Raw genomic sequence first — 22,392 nt, forward strand, 5'->3', positions numbered from 1 at the left:
CCCTTGCCCAATTTTCCTGCATGAGCATCTGTCCCCTTTTGTGTAGATTCCCAGAACAGCTATCATTTCCAACTGTCATCTTAACTGCTGCCCTCTCTGCTTTCCCAGTTCTAAACCCTTCCAGCTCCATTTGCAGCCTCACCATATGAAAATAATGCTCACGTATGCTAAAAGGGTGCCACTAAAATCAGCAAGAGGAAGGGATGGATCTGCCTTTATAGGCTACCATAAATACAGGTTTCCTCTTTGTACCACGGGAGAATGAGTTTTAATGGGAAAGGTGGGGATGCTTCTTTTGCAGGAGTGGAAGGACTGCCTTAAAAGAGAAATTTGTGCAAAAGCTGGGGAGAGAATCTTGTTGCTTCCCCTGTCTCTTAAGTGTTGAAATAAAAACACTCTGAAACCATACACGGAATGAATCTGCACGTGGGCTCACTTGTTTCAGGTGGATGCACAAAAGCACATGGGCTTGTGTAGGACCACTGAAGGAGGAAAATTTGGGGCTCACAGCTGGAACAGAAGCCTAGGAAACTCTTCCAATGGGAAATGGGGTGGAATTACAACACTTAAGCAAAACTGGCAGGCCAGTCTGTGGAAGTAGAAGAATATGATACTGCACAGAAGCTCCTTTTAGGCTTGTGCCAATTCCCTGGTCCAGAGAAAAGGAGGAAGCAATTGTGCTTCTGTTGCTGGTTTGCCTGGGAAGGGAAGGAGTGCCAAAGCAGAGCTCTCTGCCTCATTTAGCCCAGCTGGTAGATAACAAACCAGGGGCCATATGGTGCTTCACCACCCAGATTTCGGTGGCTGCCCTAGGAACAGGGGTGGGATTGCTGGCCGTAGGGTGGCCCTGCTCCTGGAGCTGGGGGAAGCAGACCCTGCCGAGAGCAAATGAGGCTGTTAAGGTCAGGGGACTTTCGGTGAGCATCTTTCTGTCAACCTTGCTCTGTGCTGCTTGGCTTCTCCCGCTCCCTTCTGTGCCTCCCTGACAGCTGTATGGTAATTAGCCCTTGCTCTAAGCTGATTGACTGTGAATGGGAGGCACGGGGAGGCGGCAGGCAGGTGGTCCCCAGAGGCCAGCAGGCTTCCTCCGCCTGGTGCCCCTTGCTTTGACGGGAGCCAACGGCAGAGCTTACTGCTTCCCAAAAAGGAGTAGGAGGGGTAAAGGAGAAGGGGCTGAAAAAGAAATCCCTCCTTTCCTGCCAGCCCACGGTGCTTAGCAGAGATGCTGCTCTAAGAGAGCGAACGGAGAGAGGACGCAGCTGCTCCCTGCAGAGCCTCCCTTACAGCTGGCATCATGAAGATTTTCAGCAGGCTTGAATACCTCCTGGTAAGGAGACTCCTGCAGCTTTGGTTTAACTTGGGGAGAAAGTTCAGGGGGTGCTTTTCCCTGGGGGGTGCAAGGGGTGTGCCTATAGGGCTGTGTGATACGACCCAAGTACGGCTTTATTACTGCAGGGGAGCAAATATGCTTGGTTCTGTCTGTGTCATGGAAAAGGCTAGGGCACGGTACAGATCTCTAAGCATCATTTGCTGGCAAGCTGCAGAGCAGGGGGGGGTTGTTTGGTGAGAGGAAATTCAAGAAACAAAAAGACTGTAGATGGGGTTTGGCTGTAATGAGTGAAAACTGACTGTGCAGAATGGAGATATACATGGGGGAGGTCTCCAAATTCCATCTGCTTTGGAGGATGCCTTGGGTCGTACACAGTATATACACAAGGTAAAAATAGCCAGATAGAGAAAGGCTCGAAACATATTTGGGCACCAGAAGAGAACAGAATGTGCATGCACCAGTTTTGTGTAGAAGGGGGTGTGTGCATCCTTAGGGGCTGTGAATATTCCTCTCAGTTCTGCTATCCTTGGAATCAGAGCTGAGCAGTCCCACAGCTTCTCATTTAGCTCAGAAGTTCTGTTCTGTGCATGGGTGTACGTAATGTAGTTGTTAAATAGCGAGCGTCCTTTCTTACTTAACAAGAAAATAAGGGGCACTTTTGGATAAAGCCTTTATTTTCTATGAGGGAAAGCATTTGTCACGTGCTGTTATTTTATTTCAATCGATACCACATAAGATACCACCAAGTGGGCAGAAATGAGACCTTCCTATCTCAGGGAGCAGCTCGTAGGCAGGGCTGTTTACTTAGAAAACACTCCCTTGCCAAAAGCATCCAGGGAGATGGGGGACATCTTCACTCTTCACATTAAGTCTGTGATGCTGGAGGTGTGTTGAATTTTAGCCATTGAAATACTGGTCTCATGGGAGAAAGCAGAAGAGCTTGGCTGGGTCTGCAGCACCGGCATCCCTATGCATCCCCCCTAAGGATGGGAGAGTTGGTAGTGGAGAGGGCTGAGAGGCAGCCTTGAAACAGTGCTATTTTCTTTCCCTGGTCTTCTTGTGCTTGCATGTGTTGGGTTTTTTGCTTACCGTTTCCTGGTTTGAGTGTCTCCAGTAATGTCCTTTTTCACATCCCTCTGGATGTGACTCTTGGGATTTATTTCATTGCTGTTTCAGCAGCAGTCAGTGTGCTCCCATGGAAACCAGCGTGGCTTCTAACATATCTGTTCCCAAGCAGCTTTGTTTGTAAGCTCAGGCTGAGGGGATGGGGAGGGGATGTTGGAGCCGGTGTGATTCATTGAAAGTGGATGAAATAAAAGGGAAGCAGATGATGGCAGAGACCTGGCTTCTTATTTTGGAAGACAATGGGTTTCTTTTACCAAGGTGTGATCCAGTGTGTCCCTGCTGTCTGTAATTGTGATCGCATTGCAGTTGCAGCTGAAGCCATTCAGATCTCAATCCTAGGATGGCTTTTCTGTGCTGAGCTTCTGTTTTTCATGTTGCAGAGACAGTGAGGTCCTCAATGCAGACTTAATAAATCAGTCCTGAGTCATTCAGAGCAGACAGAACAATACATAGCAATGATGGGAAGAAACAGGGAAAAAGCTGTCCATGACAATCATGCATTAAAGCCTCATGCATAGCAGGAAATGGGAAAGAGGGCCCAAGGGAAAGCATACCTGTGTGCTCTCACTCTGCTTTGTCAGGCCTTTTAAAGTGGAAGCAAGCTGCTCTAGGTGTTGTGTAATGGGGAAAAGTTCCTATTCCTTCGTTCCACCTGCAGCCAGGCAGCCCCTGCTGTGCTTGTGCCTTGCAAGAAGGGCTAACAGGCTTTCTGATGTGCTTGGCATCAGCTCAGCCAGGACTCTGCCTTATTTCCCAGAACTAACAGGATTAAAATCTTTTTGTGTCAATGAATAAAACAGACTTTGGGCCATTTAATGGCAGCTCTCCCTCTGTTAAGGGGATTCATTGTCACATCTGGCTGTGTTCAGCTATGGCCACACCACCATGCTGTTTCAACACCACTGGGAGGATGATCTTAGCTTTCTAAGCTGGCTCCCAGCTGGATTCCAAATGTGTGCATGTGAGGTATCAATAGATGTTCCTCCTCTTTTCAGTGGCTGTGTAAGAAAGCTCTCTATATAAGTGTCTGCCTAGGAATGTGTCATTGGAGCCTGTAGTTGAAGCTCGCTCTGATGTGCTGGATGGAACTCTGACAGTTAGGGTTGAGCTGTCTGAATGGTGGATGCCTGAAACCATCCTGAGTCCAGCCACGATTTTACCTTCTGGCTCCCTGAGCCATTTCTGTGCCTTTTCAGCCTTTGAAAAGGAGAAATGACATCAATCAGAGGATAAACTCGGGATTATTTTTTTCCCCTCCCTTCTGCATTTGGGCTGTCCTTCAGAGTGGTGTTACAGCAATGATCTGATGCATTTCCCAGCAGGGTGTGATGGAATGGAGCAAGCTGCCCCCTGAGGATCAGACTGGAAGGTGCCTAGGATAAGAGGCTGATAGCTCCTTACCCCTCAGCTCTCCCCTGGTTTCAGCCTGCTTTACAAATCCAGCTTAGGGTCTGCTGGGCATATCCTGTCCTCCAGTAGCTCTGTTGACAACAGTGGCATTGCTCTGGAATTACACAGGCAGAAATATAAGTTAAAGGCACACCTGGCTCCACTCCCCTGACTTCCAGTGGATTTACTCTGACGCACGTGGCCCATCTGTTCCTCCTGCTCTCATCAGCAGTACATCCTCCTTACCCTCCTACCCTGTGATTAGATGAGGACAATTGAAATCACATGATTAAATTCAGATCCTCCCCTCTATTTTGTACCCGTTCCACAAAATGTCATTTCTAAGGTGCCCTTGGAAGGGTTTTACCTTATACTGTGTGCTTCCCAACAGATCTTTGGACGTCTGTGTGGTTTATAGAATAGAGCAGATTCTCATCACATTGATAGAAGCTGCTCTTACTTGGGAGCAGCTCTACGAAAATCACACATTCAATGGTTACAAGTTAGGGGCTGTGGATGCCCCATCCCTGCAGGCATTCAAGGCCAGGCTGGATGTGGCTCTGGGCAGCCTGGGCTGCTGGTTGGCAACCTGCACACAGCAGGGGGTTGGAACTGGATGAGCACTGTGGTCCTTTTCAGTCCAGGCCATTCTATGATATAGAGAGGAAAATTTCCTCTAGCCTTTGTTTGCAATATGTACACAAAGGACATCAGCAGAAGAGACCCCCCCCCAATGGGATTTACTCCTTTATGGCAAGAAAATTTGGGGCTGAGCAGACCTCCTTTAACTGTGTGCCTTACAGCAGTTTCTAGTGCATAATTGGGCATCATGCTGTTTTTCCAAGGGATGACTCAGTCCTGTCCCATTATATCTCCTCCTTCTGTATCAGTATTCTTCTGATTGTGACACCTCCCAGGCAAGCTGGCATCTCTGAACGTGAAAATAACTCATCATAATGAGAGTGAAGTGCACGTTGCCTGGCAACGCAGCATCGTGAGGGTCTTCATGTGCTGAGCTGGGAAAGGCACTGAGGTTAATGGGGCTGCTTTGCACTGTGCTGCCAGGTCTCTGGACCAGGGTGTAAAACATTCCCTCTCAAGAGGGAGGTGTGGATGGAGCGCACATAGGAGAGATGTGCCTCAGTTTCCCAGGTTGGGGGAAGTTGTTTAGGTTTCCTGACCTAGATTCTCTGGAGAAGGAGGCAGATGTAGCCCAGGGAGAAGAATCCCATGTTCTGCAGGAGCAGCTGCTATTCCTCTCTGCTCTGTGTCTTGCTCAGCAGCTGTCAGAATCCATGAGATCTATCTGGTGAATCAGTGCCAAACCTGACAAATTAGCTCTGATGGGTAGCATAGCATAGAGAATCGTGTGAGTGCAAATTGGAGATGGCGGATGATGATAGGTAATGAAAATGGAATTGAGAAGTCTTGCTTCCCCTCTGGAAAGCTTCGTGCCTGTTTTCCTCGTGCACAGATGGGCTTTGCTCTTGTTCCTGGCCCTTTGCAGGAGAGTCAGCACTGCTGCTATGTTTTGCCAATGAAAAGCACCTCCATCCCTATGCTTCACAATGCAGACTGCCCCAGATATTGGCAACTTTGAATTCTCACAATAATGAGCTACCTGCCTTTCTCCTTATCAGCTACCAGAGTGAGAAACGCAGCATATATAGCACATTCTCCACCAATGGGGATGGATAAGCTTGCTGCAATGAGGATTGTTCCTGGCTGCTATTCATGGCTGCAGCCCACTACAGCAAAGGAGCGCGCTGTGAGAGAGAGCTCTGCCTGAACCTCACAATCTTGGCATAGGTTTCTTTCTTTATGCTTTCAACAGGCTCATCTCCATCTGGGGAATGCAGCCGTGTTAGAGCCTCAGTCTCTTTCCATGTGCAGGACTTCTCCTATGATGACTCAAAGGTGGAGTTTAATGTTGATGCCCCAAATGGAGTGGTGATGGAAGGCTACCTCTTCAAGAGAGCCAGCAATGCTTTCAAAACATGGAATCGGTGAGTAATACCTCATATTTCATTTGGTATCAGGGCCAAGGCTCCGAACACAGCTAATGCCATAGGAAAGTTGTAAATTAATAGCAATTAAGAGGAATATGTAATGCAGCGAGACCTGCTTGCTTTTAAAGAGCCACGAGTATTTTACCTGTCTGTTGTGGGAGGGGGAATAGGCAGGAGTGGAACTATCAGCACTACTGCTGGGAGCTGAGAGGTGGCTGTCTGAGCACTGACCCTGCTCTTAATCGCTTATAAATATTTCAGCTGATAGATCACCAGGAATGCTGGTCTCATATGGCGCCTGCACCAGTCAGGAGCTGCCAGAGACCTTGGGAAAGTGGAAGCAGAGGTTTCATGTTCTAGCCTTGCTTGATATTTGTGTGTTTAGCTTCCCTTGAGATTGTTAATGGGTTTCATTGATGGTTGTGCAGGAGCATTCAAACCCTTTCAGTTAGTTTGTAATGCAAGAGATCAATGCTTTTGTGACCGACGTTTCCTCCTGTCGCTTAACAGGGAAATGATGTAATATTATCAGATCCTGCACTTGGCTATGGGATACACTCTATATGCCACAGCAGGGTTGAAATATGCTGTCATTAGACTTTGGAATAAATAAACACTAAGTGATTCAGTGAACGGTCTGTGGGATGCACAGAAATTGCCTGTGTTTGCATGGAGAGAAGATCTGAAATTACTGCATCTTGGAATTGGTTGGGTCAGTGAATCCTTCCTGAAGCTTGCTCCAGTGCTGCTAAATTGGATTGGAATGTTTTCAGAACGTTTTTAACCCCTCAGGCTGTCTCATCCTCTGACATTTAAGCACTAAGTTTGCATTTGAAGGAACCAGAAACTGCAGCAGCAGCTACATCCCAGTGCATCAGTTGTTTGATTTCAGTGCTCACCTGGAACGTATTGTAGCTGCAGTCTTACCAGCCTTTTAGGAGTTCCTGCTTGGTATTTCATAAGCATGGCCCCTGTCCCTAGACATGTGTGCTTTCACTGCACACCACGCATCTGTGCAGAGGAGAAGGTCATGCCAAAGTGGCATGTTTGTGCTGAGACCTGTACCTTGAGAATTTAAGGGGCACTCTGTAGGACACTTATCTTGGAGGGAACACAAACCTCTGAGACCTTCTGATTGTCCCGATGTCTGAAGTAAAGCTTGTGTCAAAGGCTCTAAGTTTTCCCAATCCCCCAAATCCCAGCTGTTCCCCCACCCCCGTGTCCTCCTGCATCCCAGTCACACGCTTGCTATCCTCCCTGCAGCCATCTCAGTCTCTTCAGTCCCACCCACCCTCAGCCATATCTGCTGGCATTTCAGCAGCTCCCAGCTCACCTACCTACTCATCACCCTCTTACTGTCACCCTGCCACTCACTGGTGGTGCCTCCCCCTCGTGAGTGGGGTTCAGGCAGTAGAAGCAGCAAAATCCCCTGTTTGGTTCAGGCTAGGAGCCAACACCAGACAGCAATGGATTCCTTGGGGTAGCAGAGCAGGAGAAGGCAGCTGCAAGGAGCAGGAGTTGAAACCAGAACCTGAGAGAGAGAAACCTGACAGCAGCAGAGCTCACTGAGCACAGACTGTGGCTGTCACAGCAGCTCGGAGATGCAGAACCAGATGAGCTCAGCAAAAGGGGTTCCCACGTAGGTGGGATGGCCTCCAGTTACCTGCGCTTTCCATTTCTTCACAGACATGTCAGATCCTTTATTACTGATGTCTTTTATCTCGCTCTTTAATCTTTCAGCAGTGACGAAGGAAAGAGAGCCCTGTCTCATCTCATTTTCCCAGGGAACCGAGTTCCTTTGCAAAACAAGTGTGATACATGCTCAATTGCCAGCCTGCCGCAAGCCTCTGACTATTTATGCTCGGATATTTCTGTGCTTTTTTCCAGAAGGATGATCAGGTTGCTAAATCTTAGGCTGTATCTTGGACTGAGGAAGCATCTTGGGAGGGCTGGATTTAGCATTGCAGATTAAGACACCAGGGAATTACCTCTAATATCAGCATCATTTGGACCTTCTGTCACTTGTATCTTAATGGGAAGCTGGCAGCTGGTGGTCCCCTAAGAAGGCAGATCCCCTTCCCACGCACATGTCCTTACTCTGGCCACAGCAAACAGGAGCTTTGGCTTTCTGTTTGGCATCCTGTTGGTTGTAGTGGCTACTGAGAGCTCAGCCTGGTAGGTAGCTTGTTCTGTATGAACAACAATGTGTGCAACCTGTTTGTATTATTTTTTCCAACGCTGGTTGTAGCACTGCCAGTTAGCAGGCTTTTCCAATATATATACATATTTTTCTTTTTGCCACTTGGAAGTTTCTTCATTATATCAAAGAATTTCTGGCTTTCCCTATGACAGCTTGGAGAGGCAGGAGGCACGCTGCCTGTGGCACGTGCAAGCAATCCAACCTTCCCAGTAAACACCAGGTTACCTGCTGTGTAGGTCCATCCAGCCCTAACCAGTGCAGTGTGTCCCACTGATTTCTACCTGCATGGGGGCCAATGTGCACACAGGCTTCTGCTCCAGAAATCCTAGGTAGCAATATGAACTGCCCAGCTCATTTCTTCCCTTCCTTCCTGCTTCATACACGTCAATGTATCTCAGACAGTTGCTTTCACAGTATCTCAATGCCAACAGTCATTTCCTAAGGCTGTAAATCCTTTTGTTATTCTCCGACGAGGGCATTGGAGAAGCATGAGTTTGACGCTTGTTTTCAGCTTCTCTGAGGTCTGCTGTTCACTTGTTCTGACCTCTGTCTGTCTGTCTTCCCCCAGGAGGTGGTTCTCCATACAGAACAGCCAGCTGGTGTACCAGAAAAAACTAAAGGTCAGTGAGGCTTCCCCAGGTGACACTGGGCAGATTGGCCAACCTGATGTCCTGCTTTGCTGGGGATTTCTGCACCATGATGAGGAGGGTCGGATAGGGTCAGAGGTTGTGGGCACTGTTGTGCTTCAGGTTTAGGTGGTGCTGAGAACTAAGCAGCAGCAAATGGTGTTTGTGGGGATCTAAATACTCATATTCAACAGAGGAAGTTAGTGATGTTAGTAAGCTGTATCATGTGTTTGTTGTCCCACTGTTAGGTCCTATACAGCCCCCTCCTATTGCTCTAGAGTTATCCTGTGATGGGCTGGCTCTTTTTTTTTCTTGACCTAGCATGTGGTAACCAGCAGAGTTTGGGGAGGAGGTTTCTGAGAAGCTGATTATGACAGATTCAGAGAGCTGACGGAGCCACCTGTTCTCACTCTTTCAGGATGTCCTCACGGTGGTGGTGGAAGACCTGCGGCTCTGTACTGTCAAGCCATGTGAAGACATAGAGAGGAGGTTCTGCTTTGAGGTTGTCTCACCTACCAAGTAAGTTTGGAGGCTTCCCTGTGTCATCCTCGTGGTTGGTAGGCTGTATATAGAAATGCTACAAATTTGACTTGAGCACATGCTGCCCTGATCTGTTCAGTGATGACTGGCAGATAGCTCTGCCTGTCTTTCAGAGCCTCCATGAAGTTCATCAGTTATCAGCAGAAGCTGGTATCTAGGCTGTGCAGATCTAACGTCCATACAGACTGTGAAACTGGCAGCAGTCGTCTTTCCAAAATAGCTGCATTCATTTCTGTCCCATGCCTGTCAAATCAAGGTGCCACCTCCATTGAAAAGGCTACGTGAGGACAAAGTGGGACAGTTTTGACCAAGACTTGCATCCTCTCCTTTCATTCTTTCCTACTCTCTGCTTTCCCTCCCAGGAGCTGCATGCTGCAGGCTGACTCGGAGAAGCTGCGTCAGGCCTGGATTCAGGCTGTTCAAGCCAGCATCGCTTCTGCGTACCGGGAGAGTCCTGACAGCTACTATATTGAAGTGAGTGAGGGTGCAAGGAAGATCCCTAGTGGGATCTCAGAGCCCTGGCAGTGGGCTTCTGAGCTGTGATGTGTTTGGTGTGGCTGAGTAGACCATTTGGAAATACCCTTTTTGCTGGTGGCTTTGCTAATTCAAAGGCAACAGTGATAACGAACTGCATGTGAGGGAAAGGTGTGCCTGCAGCTGCACTCCCAGAGTTGGGAGGGGTGAAGCACAGTCCTGTGGCAGTAACAGAAAGTAATGAGACTTTACCCTTTTACTGGACTAGCAATAGCTCATTCCTCTTCAGGTATTGCTTCCTGTGAGTGCCTCTGCAATGCAAAGATCTGATGTTGGTCCTTCCACAGTGCTTTGCAAATCCTAAGTCCCTTTTTGTTCCTTGCAGAGACTGGACCGAACTGCTTCCCCATCAACTAGCAGCATTGATTCTGCTACCGACTCACGGGACCGCAATGTGAAAGGGGAGACCATCTTGCAAAGAGTGCAGAGCATCCCTGGGAACGACCAGTGCTGTGACTGTGGTCAGCCAGATCCCCGGTGGGCCAGCATCAACCTGGGCATTCTGCTATGCATTGAGTGCTCTGGTATCCACAGGTATTCTAAGTGTGTTGCCAGCGAGATGCTTAGATTGCAAGCTCCTAGAAGAAGGTGGAGATTGAGTTATGAGTGAATAGTGTATGATGTTTGTACAGATGCAAAAGTAGCTGCTTGCTGCAGCATCTGTGTGTGGGAACATCTGTGTGTCTGCAGTGCTGGTTCCCTTACAGTAGCTGCAGAGTAACCCAGAACAAAGGACACCAGGAAACAGCCTGGATAGTAATATTTTGGCTGCAGTGATGGTATTTAGCACTTGTTGTTTATGGAGTATTTTACTGACTTGTTTTATCCATGTTCCACCCATATATAACTGTACTTCTGAGCATTGCCCCTGCCAGCAAACTGAACTGCTGCATCACCAATCAACAGCACACGCTAATGAGCCATCAAACATTGATGATGTTCACCTCAAGTAGGGAACCCTTACTAGGGATGTAAAGACAAGGGAAGTAGAATGGAAGGATTCAAAGATAAATAGTACAGAAGAACAGCTTTTAATGTGAATAACGTAACAGGATTGATTTATATCACTTAAGCATTCCTACAATAGCTTCTACAATCATTTCTGTTTTTGAGGTGTTGTAACCATTTCAGTTTTCTTCCTTTTGAAGGAGTCTAGGTGTCCACTGCTCCAAAGTCCGATCTCTCACCCTGGACTCCTGGGAGCCAGAGTTACTGAAAGTGAGTGTTGGCTTTTAACACCAAAATGTGGAAAATGCTGGGCAGGGAGGGCAGTCGTGCCTGGTAGCAGGAGTAACTCCTCACCTGAGTGCTTCATTCTCTCCTGGTTGTATTGCAGCTGATGTGCGAGCTGGGGAACAGCACCATGAATCAGATCTATGAGGCACAATGTGAAGAACTGGGACTTAAGAAACCAACAGCAGGGAGCTCCAGGTGAGTTTGAGTGCATGTACTGCTCCTACCAGCTTTGGGGAGAGTTATACAACCCCACTGACACTCAGCTCTACTCTGAGCAATCCGGGAAGCCAGACAGCAGGGCTGGCATTCGATGAGGGCCCAAACTCTCACTGAAGACGTGATGTGGCCTGGGTCAGCCCCTTCCACTCTCAGCACTCCTCGCTTTTGCTTTGAAATGTTTTTAGGTTGGAGCAACTCTGCCTTTTTCATTCAGGCCTCAGTGTTTTTTAGAGCTCAAAGCAGGGTTGAGGAGCTGAGCCAGAGCAGCCTCATCTACCTGTAGCTGTTTGCTGTAGGGGAGCAGTGTGACCCTGTGCAGGGTTTGATGCTGTTCTTCTCCTAGGCAGGACAAGGAAGCCTGGATCAAGGTGAAATACGTGGAGAAGAAATTCCTGAAGAAGCTACCAAGTGGAGAGGCTCTGGCAGAGAACGAGCGGAAACCTCGACGTTGGTGTGTGAAGAAGTGCCAGAGGAACAACAGCACCACAAAAGCACCCACAGCTCGCAGGAAGTACCGCCACGAAGCGGGCAACGCATCACCAGCCATGTTGTCATCAGGTGGGAACCTCCCTGCTGGAGAAGGGCTCTGGCTGCTCTCAGTGCTTTGGAATGACTTGCTGTGCAGCGTGCTCTGCTCCTTGTGTTTTGGTGGTGTGTGTGGGTACAGTGATGGCACCAAGAGCATGAGACACACAAAGCTCAGCGTGTTTAATTGTGGCTGTAGAACTCTTGCATCATTCATCTGCGTGTTGTTAACTGCTCGTTCCCAAATCTCTCTCAAACAGCAGCCACGCTGGAGAGGAAGTTCCGTCGAGATTCCCTCTTTTGCCCTGATGAACTGGACTCTCTCTTCTCCTACTTTGACACTGGTGCTGGCTCTGGCCCACGCAGTAAGTACAAAGAAAGAAAGAAAGAAGGTAGCCCTGCTTCTGGCAAGCTTTACCTCTCAACTCTTCTAAGGCATGTGCATTGCACCAGACTTAAGGCAAGGTATTGGCCTCACTGGAGAGGCATTCAGCTGGCCAAATCACAAACATCCTGGGTAAATATATGAGAAGAGTGATGGGGAATTACTTCTAACAACTCCAACCCATCGCTCTTTCTATTGCACTTATAATTTTAATATCCCATCCAGTCAGTCCTTGGTGTTCGCATTCTGGTAGATGGGGTTTTTTTTCCCCCACGTTTTGACTTCCAGGCTATGCATTCCATCAACTTTTTTTCTGGTTTTAGTTTTGGCTTTTAATTTTAATTTTTATTTTTCCCATGGTGTGGTTTTTTTTTTTTTTTGTGTTGTTTTTTTAAAAGCAAGTCTTACTGCGGACAATTTTTCTTTTTGTGTTTGTGACAAACTCCCCTCATATTCCGTCCACCTTCCTCTAGGTGCCAGCCACATCTCTATGCAGCATCCACTAACAGGAGGCCCATGGAGTGGCAGTGGCATTGGTCCCGGTGGGAGCGGTATGCCGTTCCTCCTGGACGGAGGTAAGGTGACGCTCTGGCAGCTAGCAGCAAAAGAGACACCCAAATTTTACTTGTTCCAAACCAAGCAGCAGAGGCAGTTATGTGTTTTCTTGCAACTGGAGCCCATCCGTGCTCCGGGTGTCAGGCTTTACTACATTTGAGCCAGCTTTCTTCTGAATGATGCCAATCAGGCTGGTGGCTGAGCATCACTGGGCCGTGTCTTGGTCCTGGCTGCACTGGCAGACAGCTGTTGGAGTGCCTAGCTTCAGAGTGAGATGCTGTGCGATGGCTTTCAGAGACTTGCTTTCCCAATTGCTGAAACTGAGAAGGGTCTCAAGTGCTCAGTTCAGATTCTTTTGTGGATCTGGATGCCAGAATCAAGACTGTGCAAGCACCGCAGAAATTGGTGTGAGTCTGTGTCTTCCATAGGTGATGTCACCACCAGAGAAAGACAACCCACTGACCTTTGTCCTCACAGTTGATGTAATTCTCTTCTGGATCAGTTAGTGGACATCACTGTCCTAATCTTTAGCTCCTATGGAGCACTGAATGAAGCTCAGCAGTGGTGGTGGTCAGTATGACACAGTGGAACAGCACTGAGCAACTGCAGTGGGAAGTCTGCATGTAGGTCTGTTAGCTTCTGTGCTGTCTTCGTTATCTGCCTTGGCTGGGCAAGTATTACTTGTGAGCTGTAATTTCAGTAGCATTTATTTAGACACCCTTCTTGATTTAGTACCTTAGATTTAGCTGCTTTGAAGGTTTCTCTGGGCAGCCCTGAGGTTGAGGTTTGTTGTTCTGCTTTGGTTTTCAAGGCTCTTCAGTTCTTGCAGGCTTCTTACTCTTTGCTGTGACTGCTCAACTCATGTTTTTGAAACATTTTGCCTGGCTTGTTTTTCTTTCTAATCACAGTGATTTGAGCGTAGGTAAATGTAAATCGTGGGCACTTAACATCTTGAGTTCTGGGATGAATAAAAGATAGATGTCCTGAACCCTGACAGTCACTGGCACGCTAAATGCAGCAGGACACAGAACCCAGCCAGCATTTCTAAGGAGCAGGGCAAAGATGGTGCCCCATCCCTGTTCTGCAGAGGCAATTTCCTTGTTGATTCTTCCTTCCCTTCATTCATCCTCTTGACTGCTTTTGAATCTGAGTTCAAGAAGGTACAAAGTTGCTCATCCACTGACACACTGCATGTCCTTGGCTTCTTCTCTTTGTGACACCACTTATTGTGTGAAATCAGCTGCCTTGTAGCTTTTACCAGTCAAGCAGGGAAGGCGTGAAGCTCCATGAGGAGACAGAAGGGTGAAAGAGCTAATGGTCAATGCCTTAAGAGATTGGTTTGAGATGCACTCTACTGGCATTATTTGGCCCAGTCGTGGTCAGTAATCAAGAGCAACGAATTGGCAAATGCCTCAGTAACAACTGAAAAGCTCTGGAGAAAGCACAGAGTGAAACTGATGTTATAAACAGCGAAAGCAAAGGGGTGTCTTTATTTACTTATGACACTGTGCAACCTGCTGCAAAGTTGTCTCTGCTGCTGCTCTGCTCCAGTCTACGTCACAGCGTCCCTCATGGATTGCAGCAAGTGCTGTCCTCGACAGTCCAGAGTGCCATGGCAGTGTTGGAGCATCCCTGCATGAATGGCAACGTGGGGACATGGACACCATAAGGCTTTGCAGTTTTTCCTTGGGCAGTTTTACTGAGTGGGGCTAAATGGGGTAGAAGTCTCCCTCTCCCTTGCCAGCAGTACCTGGTGCAATGTGTTTGTGATGCTCTGCACAGCCCTTTTCCCTTGTGGTCTCAGCTTTGACTGGTGCTGGAATGCCTGGGTATTAAAATGGCCTTGGCTTTTCTTCTGTTGGCCCTGCAGGTCTGAGCAGTGACAGCGGACTTGGAGGAAGCACAGATGGCAGCACTGATATCCTGGTGTTTGGCTCTGTGGTGGACAGCGTGACAGAGGAAGGTGGGTGTCACAAACAGGCTGGTGATGGAAGTAGGGTAGGGAACAGCTGGGAAGATGGGATGGTTATGATTATTTGGTGCCAAGACCTGCAGAAAACGTACAAATTGGAAACTCCAGGCTTTTGGGTCACGTCTTTCCATCTCTTTCCTGCCCCTCAGAGTGTGAGGTATCAGAGGAGTCAAGTGGAGAAGCAGAGATTGAACAGGAGGCATCAGATCTGGAGGACCTGAGGGAGCTGCATCCTGGCTTGTTGATCTACAAGGCAGCACAGGCCCGAAACCTGCCGCTCATGGCAGAAGCCCTGGCACATGGGGCTGAAGTCAACTGGGTGAATGATGAAGATGAAAACAAAACTCCTCTGGTTCAAGCTGTGATGGGGGTACGTTGTGCTCGTGGTCGGGAGGCTGTGGTTGGGAATGGGAGGTCTTGGCTCCAGTTTGGAGGTCGCTGACAACATACAGCATGGTGTATGGCTTGTGCATCCTCTCAGTACTGCTGGCAGGATTTATTGAGAAATTCCCCTTTACCTTGCCAGGGCTCCTTGATAGCCTGTGAATTCCTGCTGCAGAATGGGGCAGACGTTAACCAAAAAGATAGCAGAGGCCGGGCTCCCTTGCATCATGCCACGTATATGGGACATACTGGGTGAGTCCTTTGCACGCTGCTCTGATTTGCTGCATCACCCTGGGGTGGGCAAAAGAGCTGGGCTTTGGGTGGATCTTCATCCCAAACGGTGGTTAAGAAGGCAATCTGCCCTGTGAAGGTGGGATTTCTGTTGATGGTCTTTCCTTTCTCTTGTGCAGCCAGGTCTGCTTGTTCCTCAAGCGAGGGGCAAACCAGCACGCAGTGGACAGTGACGGGCAGGACCCGCTCAGTATTGCAGTCCAGGCAGCCAACGCAGACATTGTTACCTTGTAAGTGCAGCCTGGACCTTCCCTGTAGGTGGAAATGCTGCTTGTGGATAACCAGGAGGAAGAAGTAACTAAACATTTCTCCCTTTGCTTTCCCTGTTTCACTCTAGGCTGCGTCTGGCTCGAATGAATGAGGAAATGCGAGAAGCAGAGGGCCCCTTTGGACAGCCAGGTCAATATCCCAGCAACAGCCCCACTGAGCTCCAGTACAAGAAGTGTATACAGGAGTTCATCAGCCTTAATATAGATGAGTGTTAGTGACAACTTCCCCACCTCCCCTTTTGCTGTCTTGAAATGGGGCTGGATTTTTGGAAGCCCCAAGAGCCCCATCCTTGGTATACTGGTGTTTCTAGCAGATTGGTCTGTTTTTGATGCCTGAGCATATGGGTTGAAATGCACGCAGGAAGGAATGGGGTCTTTCCTCTTAGTGTGAAGTTCTCATACTTGACTACTGGATGGTTGATTTTGTGTAGGAGACTCTTGGGGCATAACCACAGACCATGATGTGTGGATTTGAGTGCGTGAAAAGTATGGGAGATGAGTTTAGCGTTAAATAAAGAGAAAAAAAAAACACAAAACAAAAAAAAAAAAAAAAAGGGAAAGAAGAAAAGGAAACCCTCTATCACCAGGAGAAGCCCACCAACAATACGGTCAGACGAACCTGTCGTGTCTCTCCTTCAGTGCAGTCACCGCGCGCTGAATTCTTGTCTGAACCATTTGTTTGGAAGGGATTCTGATGGGGAGCCCTCTCCTGGCAGTGTGCCCAGCAGCCTGCTTTCTCCTGGGAGTCTGCAGCATCTGCGAGCTGCTGGGACCAGTTTAGAAAACTCAGACGTGACCTCTTAAGTTGGGAACGTGGTGTTTCTTGGGGTTAATTCTTCGCTCCAGAAGGCAAAAGAGAAGGGGTAGAATTGAGAGCGATGGCTGCCCACCTTACTTGCTCTCAGGACTATTACTAGCCACGCTCCCCTTTTATTGGCCTTGGTGGTTAGCTGGTCAAAGCCATAGCTCACCTGCTTCCTGGACCAAGATGCAGTCTGCACAGTGGTAGGAAGCAGCGATGCTAATCTGTTGAGGCTGGGAGAAGCTTGTCGCTGGCGATGGGCTTTTGTGTCAGGGAAGAAAAGCCAAGTCCAACTCCCAGTGCCAAAACGGCTGTCTGCACGATGCCATTTGGTTTGGTTTGTTTCCTAGTCACCGGATTTCTGACTTTGTATCTCTGTGAAGGAGACTTCTACCTGCATGTGTATCCCTCTGTGCTCACCCCGCATGTGAGTAGGGCATCTCAGCAGCTGGCCCAGGGACTTTTGAGTTTCCCTGATCCAGTGGCCAGCACAATCTTCTTCTGGTTTCTTTCCTTTCTGGTGTTATTCTTTGCTGGAGTGGGAATGTGTTTTGACTCGGAGCACTTTGTTGCTAATGCTTATGGTCTGTGTTCTGGGGATCGTTCTGCATTAGCTGCGCAGAGGTGCTGTCTCCAATGGACATACAGAACACGTGTACCACTGATAGATTGCCCTCTGGCTGGGAATTTGGATGCCAAGCTGAGACGTGCTCCTGTAAGCCAAGTGCTCCTGTAAGAGCCACTTCAGCATGCCCTCAAACTGCTGTAGACATCAGTGTGTTTCAGGACTCGTGGTGGCAACCCACAGTTGATATTTAGCCTGCCTGGGCACCTAGGCTGCTAGGTGTTGGGCCATAGTGCCTTACAGATACTTTTGGGATCCTGAGGGGGTCTGGATCTCATGAGGAACGCAAAATACCAGGCAGAGTTCCCCATCCTCCTGCATTACATCCGCAGTGATACACAATCACGCTATTTTTCATCCGATACCTTTGACTTCTTTCCTTTCTTTGCAAACTGGCTGCTGTCTTGCTGCGGCCCTTGGTGGGTTCAGTCCTTGCAGGTTTATTTCTAAGGGCATTGGTCTGTCCTCAGGAGAACAACCAGCTCTCCACTTGAGATGGTGCCCTCAGAGACTGAACCAGCTGCACCTCAACTCCACCCATTTGTCTGAAGGTGGAAAAATCAAGAAGCTCAGGCTCTGGCAGCCGTCTCCTCAGTTCCAGGGAGAATCCCTGCTTCCTTAGGAAGGTGCTGTCCCACGTTCTGCTTCAGACAGGGCACAGTTTTCTGTCTGTGCAATCTGTGGCTTGAAGTCCATCTTGGGGTTTTCTCATTCCCGTTCCCTTTAGAGCTGGGAGATGCCCAGTGCCACAGCCCCAGCTGTGTCGTGAACCTGAAATAGTCCTAGTGAACACACTGAGCCTGCTGCAGAATGGTAGTAAGGGGGAATCTGGCCCCAGGGCTTTTCTTCCTTCCCTAAATAACACAATTCATGAGCTTAGCCCCATCCGCTTCCATCGCTCCACCTGTTCCGAGTGCTTTGTACTCAGCTCACTGCTGCTGGATTTGGTCCCCATTGGACACCCTTCTTGTGAGCTGAGCCTGCTGGTTTTGCAGCCAGCCTTCAGCAAGACTGTGCCCAACCAGCACTTCAATGCTCAGAGCAGGACAGGAACCAGTGTGCAGCCAAAAACTGCCTCTGCTGCTGGGGTTAGGAATTGAGAGACCTCTAATTAATCCTCTTCGATCCCATCTTATGCTGATCTGCATCAGTTTAGATGTTAGAGCTGAAATGGTCTCCCCAAGCTGTGCTCTTTTTCTTGAAGAGGGAGACCACACTGCATCAAAGCTGGCATCTTTCAGGGTACTTCAGAGATGGTAAAAGCAGAATCCACATTTCACCACCACCGTGGTCCTGCTCTGTAGATGAATTTCAGCACGGTTATCATCTAGCAACGTTTCTCACATGCACAACAGCTTAACAGCACCCCAGTCGGTTTTCCAGCTTTTTATGAGAAGTTAGAAATAGGACTGACCTTTCTGTAAGCCGATGAGGACCGGAGATGTGGCTTCCATTTTTGGGTCATTTTATTTCACAGTCAGCATTAGTGACTCATAAGAACAAGACAGAAATCATGTACAGGTAGGTCCAATGAAGCTCAGACTCACTGCTGAAGTACATGAAGTTAAAGCATATGTAAATACTGATGCAAAAAGCAGTGTCTTGCAAGACAATTTATTTAACATGTATTGGTACTTTATTTAGATTCAGTGTATAAAGCGACTTTGTGCACTTTTCCTACATACAGTATTGGGGGGTTTTATGTTCTTTTGTTATGGGTTTTGTGCTGTCTTTTTTTTTAATCAGTGAAATTGTTAAGTATTTAATTTATTATTGATGTGCCCAGAGGACTAGTGCAATTTTTATTCAATACAGTTTGTCTGTATTTAACGTCAGGATTTTTTTGTAGCAGTGTTAGGGAATATTTTTCAAATCCTGCCTATTTTCCCTACCATTTTCCTTTCTCCCCAACCCCCCCTTTCTCTTCTATTTTCATTACACAGATGGTGAGGCATTCAATGCCTCTAGTTTGTAATATAACCAAACACTTCAGTACGTCCTGCGGTTTCTAAAACAAACAAACAAAAAAGGTTCTCCAGGAAAATAATGTTAAGGAGGCACTTCTCAATGTTTTCTGTGTTTATTTGCTTTCTTGGATTGGGGTGTGTGTGTGTGTGCGCGTGTGCCTAGATGCATGGAGTGGGAAAGTTGTACAAAACAAGTTTGTTTTCAGCTCAAGGGAAGGTTAGACATGAACACTCATCTTCTTTCAGTTCAAATACGGCTGTATTGGTGTTGTACAATCACGTTTGAAATATTTCATGCCAAAAAACGACTCTTCTCGTTCTTCCTTTAATCTCGAAGAGTGCGTTCAGTATCCCTGTGACAGTGATTTGCACCCACGCTTCACATGAGAAGCTTTGCCTTTGTCTAGAAAGCAACATGCCAGGCGTTCTCCAAACACAGATGGACTGAAACCTGCAGATTCTGTCATCTCCTGTGTTTTTGAATATTTAGATACCTGTACCAGCTTTTGAGTTGACCCAAACCCTGGAACCAGGTGTCCAGAAGCGTAACCTAGGTTTCAGTTTGAGGGGTCTGGCATATCACCCATTCCACGTGGGACAACTTCAAGTTGCTGGCAAGTTGAGATGATCCCCCTTGTGATCCATGTGTCATCTGGGCTTGCCTCAGGTGTTTTTGATATCACAGTCTCTGCAATATGCAGTTCCTTTGAACAGTCTCAAGGCAAAACACAGAACAGGAAGAACTGATGTTCTTAAAGGAGAAAAGATTTGGCAAGCTGAGACTGCCATCAGCATAAAACAGATCAGTAACAGCTCAGCATAGCCCCAAGGGGCTCTTATTATGCAAAAGTACAACAGGACCTCCTAAAGTGATGCACTGACAGATGGCTGTCCAGTGGCCTAACGCAGCTATCAGCTGCTGGGCTGCCTTTGCCCCACCTCCCGCTCACTGCCCGAGCATTATTGCTTTCAACCAAAGACAAACCAGAATGAACGGCTTCAATGTGATATTTAAACCACAGGATTGCTGAGGGCAAACGTCTGTGTGTGTGTGTGTGTGTGTGTGAGAGAGAGAGCATTTGGTGCTGTTAGGTGGAGAAGAGGTGGGGAAGGAGGGACCGAGCAGGAGAAAGGAGAGTGGGAGGTTGTAAGAACGCTTTGTTTTGAGATTCCAAACTATAGAGTGCTGCTTCCATAGGATGATGATTCGTATCGCAGTCTGCCTGCGGGTTCCTCTGCCTTGGAAGGGAGCTGGGCTGAGATGCAGCCTTTGGGAGCTGTACAGCCAGCATTAGTGGGAAGACAGAATGGTTATGGAGAGCAAGCAAGGGGTGGAGGTGGGGTAGGAGCACACGAGCGTTGGTGTGGATTCCCCATCCTGGAGGAAGGCAGGTGAGCTCAGCCGGCCTCTTGGTGGCCAAATCTCCTTCTGAGCCTAAAGCCTTCACTCCAGGGCTGGCGCCTGCTGTAAATACACATCACCTGTTAACCCCTCACCTGCCTGCTGCCAGTAACACTTTGGACCACGTTTTTTAATCCCCCCCCTCTTCTTCCACACAGCCTGTACCGACTGTAACTATGGAACCAGATATTCTGTATGTTATTATCTTTGTACCATTTTAAAGCTGTTGCTGTGATGTCTGCCTTTTTTTCCTCCTTTTTCTTCTTCTGTCTCTTGAAACACTGTTAATAAAAACCTAGATGAACTCCTCCCCCCCTCTTTCTCTGGCTTTATTTATTCACCTGGGTTTTCTTGCCTTGTTGCCTGCATTAACTGGATCTGAAACACCATCTGTCCCCTTTTAACCTGTTTTACTTTTCCTGTGACCCACAGCTCTGATTTGTTGGCAGTGAAGCAAATGCTACATGAACCACTGTACCCTCAGGGCTCCTCACTCTGCTCCCAGAGCTCCTCAGTGTGAAAAGCCCAAAGCCTTAAATCCTAAAAAAAAAAGAATTTCAAACCTTTAAAAAAAAAATGCCTGAAAACCCGAACTTCTCTCTCCATTCACCACCATGGCTGACTCAACTGGATAACGCCACACCCAACATGGCCGCCCGGAAGTAAGGGGTAGCCACGCCCAACATGGCCGCTACAAAACAACAGATCCCCACACTCAACGTAGCCACTCGGAACTAACAAACCGCCACACCCAACATGGCCGCTAGGGAATCCGGCGGCGCGGGAGCTCCCAGCATGCTTTGCGGCACGGCTCTCCGTGGCACCAGTGTGGCCGCGCCTGTAGTACCGCAAGGTGTCCAGGAGGGGGCAGCAGAGGGCGCGGGAGCACCCGAGGTCACGCCCGCACGGACCTTTAGACTCCAGGTTGCCCTTGGACGCCCTAAAAGCTTTCAGTGATCCTTGCATCCTCCCCATGAAGTCTTGGGGACAGCAACGTACGCCCAGAGCTTGTCTGCTCTCCCTTGGACGCCCACGAGCCCTCCCTGGATGCCTGCACTGTACCACGGAGCACCCTAGAGCGCTCCCTGAGCTCCTCAGTGTGATCTAAGATGCCCCAGAAGCTTCCCAGAATGGCCTTGAGGCATTCCATCACCCCCCATTGTACTCTAGGGCACCCCAGTGACTTCCCAGTGCTTTCCAGTGTGCCCTGCGGATCCCTAGAAGCCCCCAAGGACCACTCAGTGTGCTCTAGGGCATCCTAGTTGGCTCCCAGAGCTCATCAATGTGCTTTGGGATGCCCTAAATGCTTCCCAGAGTGCCCTTGTGGCCTCCTAGGACCCTGCAGTGCCTTTCTGTTGGGTTTCTGTGCCACTGTCTCATGATATTGTGGTTCCAGGATGGGATAGAGGTGACGGGCTCACATCACCCCTCAGTTCATATCCCTTCAGAGCCCCCTGATCTATTATGCTCTGTTACAAGCTCTCTGCTAATGGCTGCCCTGTGCAAGGAGCCCCTGTGCTCCACGGGAACTCTCAGCATCCTGCAGGCATATCTTCCATCACCCCATATCACAGTGCCATTAAGCACTCATGCTGAGTGCCCACAGCCGTGCAGCTCTCAGCTGTGGGTCTGCCCTCTCAGTTGCTTCCCAGGACAAGTAAAGGGCTCAGGGTATCTGTGGGAGCCTCGAGGCAGCTGCACCTCTGCGGCTGAATACCTGGGATCTTTCCCTTATCTCTTCCCCAGTGGCTACGTGGGTTCATCTTCAGGTGAAAATGAGCTCAGTCTGCAGCAGAAGTTGTCCCGGAACACCGAGCAGTGAACGTACAGCACAGAGGGGATGCGGGTGCCTAATTATCTCTGGAATTACAGCGTAATTCTGAAACCTTTCCTGCACTGAGGGAGGTTTTGTCCCAGAGCGGCGGCCGAACCCTTTGCCTTCAGCAGGCAGCCCAGGGGTGACATCACAGCACCAAGGTATGACCCTAACGAAGAATCTGCACGGCT

General features: G+C 48.6%; 1 protein-coding gene across 6 annotated transcripts in view; it reads left to right on the top strand.

The window, feature by feature from the left end:
* Positions 1-20,695, top strand: part of ACAP3 (ArfGAP with coiled-coil, ankyrin repeat and PH domains 3) — a 72,997-nt gene extending 52,302 nt beyond the window's left edge. For 3 of the 6 annotated variants that reach the window (XM_048967981.1, XM_048967976.1, XM_048967982.1), the window contains 15 exons: positions 5,738-5,850; positions 8,622-8,673; positions 9,098-9,198; positions 9,582-9,693; positions 10,079-10,287; positions 10,902-10,971; positions 11,090-11,184; positions 11,552-11,766; positions 11,994-12,098; positions 12,592-12,693; positions 14,544-14,636; positions 14,795-15,015; positions 15,172-15,281; positions 15,440-15,550; positions 15,658-20,695. In XM_048967981.1, coding sequence (XP_048823938.1) covers positions 5,738-5,850; positions 8,622-8,673; positions 9,098-9,198; positions 9,582-9,693; positions 10,079-10,287; positions 10,902-10,971; positions 11,090-11,184; positions 11,552-11,766; positions 11,994-12,098; positions 12,592-12,693; positions 14,544-14,636; positions 14,795-15,015; positions 15,172-15,281; positions 15,440-15,550; positions 15,658-15,805 — 1,857 coding nt within the window. In that variant the 3' untranslated portion in view covers positions 15,806-20,695. Of the gene's footprint in view, positions 1-5,737; positions 5,851-8,621; positions 8,674-9,097; positions 9,199-9,581; positions 9,694-10,078; positions 10,288-10,901; positions 10,972-11,089; positions 11,185-11,551; positions 11,767-11,993; positions 12,099-12,591; positions 12,694-14,534; positions 14,637-14,794; positions 15,016-15,171; positions 15,282-15,439; positions 15,551-15,657 lie in introns of all 6 variants that reach the window. The other 3 variants (XM_048967977.1, XM_048967978.1, XM_048967979.1) reach the window with 3 other exon arrangements.
* The last annotated feature ends 1,697 nt before the right edge of the window (positions 20,696-22,392 follow it).

Source organism: Lagopus muta, chromosome 21, assembly GCF_023343835.1.
Source record: "Lagopus muta isolate bLagMut1 chromosome 21, bLagMut1 primary, whole genome shotgun sequence".
In the NCBI taxonomy this organism is placed as follows: domain Eukaryota; kingdom Metazoa; phylum Chordata; class Aves; order Galliformes; family Phasianidae; genus Lagopus; species Lagopus muta.